Here is a 7,500-nt window from a genome sequence, read left to right as displayed (position 1 = left end):
GTCTAAAGCATCGAATTCGTCCTGCAAGAAACCATTTTCTTATAAATCCAACTCGTTCATGTTTGACACAAACATCAGGACTCTCGGGAAAACAAAACTAACTGTTTCTCTCGGGACCATACATAAAGTGTATATTGTAAGAGTTGTAGTATAGAGCGAGTTTCAATCGAGTGTCGTAAAACCAAAAAACCAAAGTAATTACTTTAGCCAATCAAAAAGGACTGAGACAATCCGGTAAATCAATCAAAACTCGAAGTAATTACACGTAGACGACTCAAAGCGCGGGAAAATGTGCACGCGCGAGCCAAGATTGGTTTTGGTTTCACTTCTGATTGGCTAAAAAAGTGCCGCGAGAACTTTGAACCAATCACTGAGTGGCGTAATCATAAACCAAAGCAATTCGCTAATTACTTTCGACACTCAATTGAAAACCGCTCTATTATTCAGTTAGTTGATTGGTTTTAGTCTTAAGTAATTTCAAAGAGGCTCAACGTCAGGTCCACGATGGCGGTGGGCCATCATGGAACCCAGAAATTCTTCTAGTATCTAACCTGAGTACTAAAAATCGTCCATAGTAATGAGGATGTCGCTTTGTCGCTCATTTTCCAGCCCACCTGTCGCCTATATGGCTAGAGACAAATGTCGCTGTTGTTTTTTCGCTGCAATGCAATTGTCGCTGTCGCTGTCGCTTTTTCGCTACAATACAAATGTTCCCTAAACGTGCTTAATTTCTGCGTCCTGTAATTTTGTTTCATTTGTATCGATAATCAAATGGTGACAAGTGAAATTAGGGAATATAAAGGCTCGGGAAATTATTTGATTTTGGACGAAACGCGCGGGGAATTATTCCCTAATTTCACGAGTAGACCATTTGATTAGCTATTAACATCATGGGTGATAAATTAGGTTCATAAGACGCCATTTTGCCACATGTGAAACCATAAATTAACGCTGAAATTTCGGGCGAAAAATAAAGAAAAATTTGACACCGATGTTATTAAAAGAGTAAACGCCTGTAAAAACTTCCTTGTTTTTAATAGAAGATCAACCACTTTAGTTTCTAATGACTCTAATGGCTACACAACCTCCCACGCAGACTCTCTTTGGGATTCATCTCCCCTGGGAGCGTCAATGCGTCAAAATTCTTCTAAAAGGGACGAAGCCTTTTCAAATATTTCTCAGAAACATTAATTTTGTTTCCTCGGTTGTTTATGCATTTGAACTCTGCGATTCAAAATGTGAGTGCTTAGAAAGGGTATGGTGTCGTTTCATCTGCTAGTAAAATTGAAGTCTCCGTGAAAATATATAAATATATATACGAATACAAATATTAAAGTACTGCGAGTGTATTTGAACTGCACGAGAACCATTACAGGTTCCTTCAAGCGCAATGAACACCACTAGATCCATTACATTTAAGCTTGAAATTATCAAACTGTTTTTGGCGATGATCGTCTCTAACAATTGATTTAACGTTTTTGTTTTAGGAACCGATCGTTCGTACGCAGTGTTTCTTCGATTTTAAAAATAAAGCAAACCTTAAATCTTTTCAACCGAAGGACTACAAGAAATGGGGTTATTCAAACGAAACAGTGCGGAAAGAAATGTAAATATGATATCAATCCCAAGCGAACGCCACAAATAGATTTGAACCACACGGGAGCAAAATGCTTCAACAATACGAATTCTACCGTACTCATTCTGTGAAGGGCCGCAAACATCTAAGCTAAAGCATGAAATTTATACTCTCCAGTTTCTCTTTGATAAGAATGTAAGTCAGCCCAATGCACGAAGCCTATCTTATTGCAGTTTTCTCAGGGTCTAAAGTGCACTTCCAGAATCTGGAAGTCCGTTGTGATTGGTTCTCTCCTACTCACATTCTCGTTCCCAGGGCCGCGATCCTTTTGGCCAGCGCCGCGGATTGAGAGCACTGGCAAACTGGAGGGTTCCAATAGACCTTTTTGCAGATACGGCGGCCATTTTGTTTTCTATTGTTTCGAAAGACATTATGGGATGCTCAGGGGGCAAATTAATATGTATTTGCCCCCTGGGCATCCAATAATATCTATTTGAAACAATAGAAATCAAAATGGCCGCCGTATCGGTAAAAAGGTATATTCAACAGTCCGCGATTTACGGACTTCCGGTCGTTCTGCACAGTCTCGACTTTTCTCAAAATGGCGGACCAAGCCAAACCGATCTTTTCCGCGTGGCGTTAAATAGTAGAATGGAAATTCTAGATTTAAGAGACAAACCCAGGCTCTCTCTCTTTTCCTCCCAGAGCCTGGGAACGAGGTTGTTAAGCGACATCACATTGAAAGAAAAGAAGTTCGAGCCTTTGATGCTACCTGCGTTAAACGCAATCCGATCGTGGTAATTGTTCCTCGCTGTAGCATCACCGAAGACCAGATTCGGCCGAACGATTATCTATGAGTAGTTAGTTGCCTTCGAGAAGAAAGGGAATTTGTTAAAGAAAAGGGCTTCAAACAAGTATTGCGTCATTATTTCTGAAGAACAAGCTCTGTCTTCTCACTTCAGATTTTACGATTGATAAGTCGTCCGTTCTAAACTTGTCCTTGAGAGTTGTGAACGAACATCACACCGTCGAAACTTGCCAAAACACTCCAACATTGAATTTAGCATTTATTCTGCAAATCCGGCAAAAATCTGAGGCCTCTCTCTGCTTAGCTTTCCTGCCGCTCTTTTTACTGGGCTTCTTTAGAGCGTCGCTCATTAAATTAAAAATAAATACAGTAGTTTTTCTGCGGTTTCCTTTCCGAAAAGTTGATTGAACGCGACATGCACATAAATATTCCCACGCCATGTATTACCGTTGGTTATTTGAGTGTTTATTTACATTAGCAATAAAAAAGGCGGAGTCATCTGTCATATCACTTTCACTAATTAGATTAGCAGATTTGTTGATTCTGAACGCGTCGGCTACAGCAACGGGTGCAGTCCCTTCTCTTTCTCTCCTTTTCCCAAGCCTCCCTTGGTCATTTTATTTGTTTGCGTGACAAAACACGACCGCCTCAGAAAAGCGGGCCACTCGACTGATCTATTAGTCCGGCAGCCAAACGCTTATTTTCTACATAAGCTTGCAAATACTTTTTCGCGTCTGCTCACATGAACTACGCCCGATATGGTCTCTACTATCTGCGTTCAATGGAAAGCTCAGGGCAAGAAGAGCTCAAAGTTCATGAAAGGCGAGCACGTGATGCACCATGTCCCAGGGCTATGGAACGGCATTTGGCGTGACATGTTCATCGAGACAACTTTCATGCGCTATGCTATGGTCATGGTCCCGGTGGGATTATTGGAATCACCTTGAAGCCTGAAAATCTCAAGACATGGGCTCTTGGTCTACACATCTGCAGTCGCGTGGAGCAGGACATTGCTCAGCCTTGTAGGAAAGAAGCAAGACATCACTCAGGAAGCACACAAAGAGGAGATGAAGGCAAGGATCGTGTCGGATGGTGCTGACCGACAAAGCATCCGAGACAAGCTCAAGCTGTGTATTGATCCGTTTGATCCCACATCAAATCCACCAACTATCGCGAACATTGTGAGTAGTTAAATGGCGAATGACACAGTAAATGTTCAAGACGCAGTAGCAAGTGGTACCAAGCAAACGCAAGAATTCGAGAAAGGCTGGCCAGAAGGTTTCCGGAGTACAATTTCAGAGAAAGTCAAGACTGTTTCAGACGGTAGAAGCATATCAAGGTTGGGTCGCAGAAGGTATACGATACTTCAGTGATTTACAGAAGAGTGATAGGCATCCAAGCAAGTTCAAGGGACATTGATATCAAGAAAGTATTAAGTCATGAGCTAGCTCCTGTGCCGACGTCAATGTTTCATGATTCTGGTGCAATGAGAATCTGAAAAGCAAAATCGGACTTAAAGAAGCGGCTTGCTAAAGAAGCGTCATCGTGATGCAGTACGTCCAATGTTGCAGCAAGTGTGCTGGATGGCTCTGCTGTGCTGTGGGTTGTCCATTGGCCAGCTAAAGGTGTCATCGCCGACTCGGTGGAGAATTTCAAGGGTTTCCTATTGAAGAAACTACTTGATTCAGATGTTTACTTGACCTTCGACAGATATCGCGAGTACAGCACCAAGAGTGTAACAAGAGACGCAAGAGCATGTGAGGCAAGCAGGGTGTATCAGCTCACAGAAAACACGCCTCTTCCCTCACAGAAGGCTGTGCTAACCGTTTCGTCTAACGAGAAGCAGTTGATGTCCATCATTTGCAGCAGCGTTATCAACGATGAGCAATTCCATGCTCAACATACTACCAGGAACAAGCTGGTTATCAAAGGCAGCGACGATGTCCCAACCGAGATCCACAAGGGGTTGTCATTACAAGGGAAGATATTGCAACATCTCACGAAGAGGCAGATACCATCATTGCCCAACAAGCTATCATGTGTGCAAAGGAGCATTCTGATGCTACAGTGGTTGCAGACGACACAGATATGTTTATCCTGCTCCTCTTTCATTATTTGAATGAACGCCTTACTTGTCCAATGTTTATGATCTCACCGATTCAGCAAAGATCACTCATCGACATTAAGGTCACTGTACAAGCCCACCGAAGTATCATACCTGGTTTACCAGCAGCCCATGCGCTATCGGGGTGCGACACTGTACCTACATACTTTATGATTGGCAAAGGAACTGTCTTGAAGAATCTCATTGCTTCTCCCAACTCGTTGTCGCTGTTTGGCTGCCTAGATGCGCCGCTATCTGACGTCGTTGACCAGGCAACAAAGTTTATCGGTGCTTGCTACGGCAACCGAGTAGCCGAGGAGACGATGTCTGATATCAGATACAAGATCTTGACAACGAAGTTTGGAAATACAGCAACTTCAGCCCTTAAGATACAAGCACTGCTGCCTACTACAGAAGCTTTTGTAGAGAACGTGAAGAGGTCCCACCTTTAGACGGGCACTTGGAAAGCAGCACTGTCCCTCGATCCACTTGCTCCTGATCCAGTGGAATATGGATATGTGAGACACAAACCTTCCAAGACGTTGCTTCCAACAACTGTGCCCGACGGTGTTACATTGGCACCAGATGAAATCATGACCCTGATCAAGTGCAACTGTGAAGGCGCCTCAGCATGCAGAAACATGAGGTGCAGCTGCAGCTGCAGCAAATTGCCGTGCACTCTGTTTTGTAAGTGCAATGCTGCAGATGAATGGCTAAACGAACTTACCAAGACGGTAGCTATACCAAGAGAGGTCACCGATTAACTGTTAAGTCTTAAGAGATGCAGACGTCTTCAAGAATAATGTCAGAATCAAGGAATGGTGCTATCAACTGATGACTTAAATTAGAGTACTGTTTTATTTACTTTGGCAAAATGAAAAGATGAAAAGATGTTGCTTTGTCGAAATTAAAAATGGATTATCGCTACCGCAAATTGTTGCTTTTTTTCCCCGTCAGGTTCTGTCGGCAGTTGGTGTTCTGGACCAAGATTGTCGCTACATTTTTTGCAATTTTGGAGCGATGTCGCTTGTCGCCAAAAACCCTTGGAAGGCCTCAGTAATGGAAAATCTTGTTATTACCTGCCGCTCTCCCATGTCTGTGTCATACTTCTGAATCCAGTTCTCAACTTCTGTTTCTATCCTGTACTTACGCTACAAGGGAAAGTGAGAAAAAAGGAAGATATCCTATATAATCTCATTTATTAAAAACTAGATCATTGGATAATGCCGCTAGAGACTTGATTCAGGCCTAGCCATCATGGTATACAAGCTATTACCGTACACCAATCAGTAACTGTGTGCTGGAAGATTTATCCATCATTTGCAAGTGGAATACTATTATTATTCCACTTGCGCTTGTTGGAACGAGATGATTATAGCCAACTCCGAGCCACACACTTTGTTGGCTACCTCTCAGTGAGGGAATACATGTAGGTTGGATAAATCTGAACCCACCAGGTCTATCCCTGATAACAAAACGTGAAAGATAAAAGCAATACATACACGTTATTGTCACTGGTTTAACACATAACATGATTGGATATATTGCGAGTTTGTAGTATTTTCCAGGCCCCGTAGGGGTGAAGAAAAATAGAAGCAATGAGCAAAATGTCCGCACGTATTATATGTTAAGCCTTTCAATAAGGGATTTACTGTTCCAATATTATGTGATTTTCTAGTATTTTGGCTTCTTCCTGCATAGTTTGACAGAGAATCGCATTGATTGCATAATAAGGTGTATACAAATGACAAAAACAACACAGACTTAACCATTCAAATGTTATGGGATATACCAAATGAGGAGTGACAAACGATAACAAGCTACATTCGCGGGCTTTGCACAGGTTGAAATGAAAAACCGGTCAAACTGGGACACTACTGTCACCATTACCGTTTCATATTTTGCACATTCTCTTGAACAAATACCGTAAAATGGCATAAGAGTAGAATGATAAAATGACGTAATTCTAGGGAAAATAAATTGAGGCACAGGCTCTGCAGTTTAGGGGACTCCAGAGCATGGTCTGGGAAGTCACTCACAGTCTATTATTGCTTCCAATAGTTACTGCCAACCTGAGGGACAGGAGCAGTGAGTGATAAATGCTGTCTAAGTATAGCCCTTCAGCTAGGGATTTCTAAGCAGGGGGATATCATGTTTTCAACACTGTACCTTTCTTAAAGCTAACTCGCTTTCTCTGTGAGCTAAAGTATCTGCTTCCAGCTTCTTCTTCTGCTCAATTATTTCCTGTTGTACTTTCCCTCTTTTGGCGTCGGAATTTTTCATTTCCGCTGCATCCTGTTTGGCAGCCTCAGTGATTACCCTACGATTTGATTCTTCTGCATTCTTCTCTACAATGTAGATGTCATTTTTTAGTCTGCGAATGACGTCATTCCTCTTAGAAATCTGTTGAACAAAAAAGAGGCCACAAGTTTAAATGGACATTCAAGGGAACTTATTTACTGGTACTGCACATGTGCAGAGTTTGAAGTTCAGTTTCAAACCACAGGGTTAACTTTGCTTTATACTGCTACCAACTAAATTGCTTGCAGTGACAGCTGGTCCATTTGGATGCTGTTAAACCTTTTATTCCTGAACTAGCCACTAGCCCATTGATGAGTAAATTTGTCTTATTATGTTAGACAGCGTAACTTTTTTTTCTTTCTCAAATAATGATTATATCTATATAGATCTATGTGTATTCAATTTATTTATAATTTAACGTGCACCCAGGTGGGTGGGTCCATATGCGTATGTATTCATTTCTCTATTCTCATTTGATGTAAATAATTGGGAACAATTGCAGAATACCCCGCAACACCTCACCACTATTGCTTCCCCTAGGTGGCATTCTTTGAAGAACGAGTCGGAATACAATAGAGCTTATTCTTATTCAATGAAATGCAAATACATTTAAGTGGCGGGGTGTTCTACAAATTAGCCAATAATTGTAATTATCAAGGGTAATAAAGAGTTGTTGTTGTAGTCCAACATTTCTGTAGAGTAATTGACTTG

The 7,500-nt window shown here is 41.7% G+C and overlaps 1 protein-coding gene across 1 annotated transcript in view; it reads right to left on the bottom strand.

Annotated features, from left to right (window-relative positions):
* The window catches only part of LOC138059865 (dynein regulatory complex protein 10-like), a 10,304-nt gene that overhangs the window by 1,607 nt on the left and 1,197 nt on the right, over positions 1–7,500 (bottom strand). Inside the window, exons 2-4 of the mRNA XM_068905511.1 lie at positions 6,658–6,891; positions 5,568–5,639; positions 1–21 (exon numbers count right to left, since the gene is read on the bottom strand). The exon at positions 1–21 is cut by the window's left edge and continues 1,607 nt beyond it. Coding sequence (XP_068761612.1) covers positions 1–21; positions 5,568–5,639; positions 6,658–6,891 — 327 coding nt within the window. The remainder of the gene's footprint in view (positions 22–5,567; positions 5,640–6,657; positions 6,892–7,500) is intronic.

The sequence above is a fragment of the Montipora capricornis genome, chromosome 8, assembly GCF_036669925.1.
Source record: "Montipora capricornis isolate CH-2021 chromosome 8, ASM3666992v2, whole genome shotgun sequence".
Classification (NCBI taxonomy): Eukaryota; Metazoa; Cnidaria; class Anthozoa; order Scleractinia; family Acroporidae; genus Montipora; species Montipora capricornis.
This window is presented reverse-complemented; position numbering and strand designations above follow the sequence as displayed.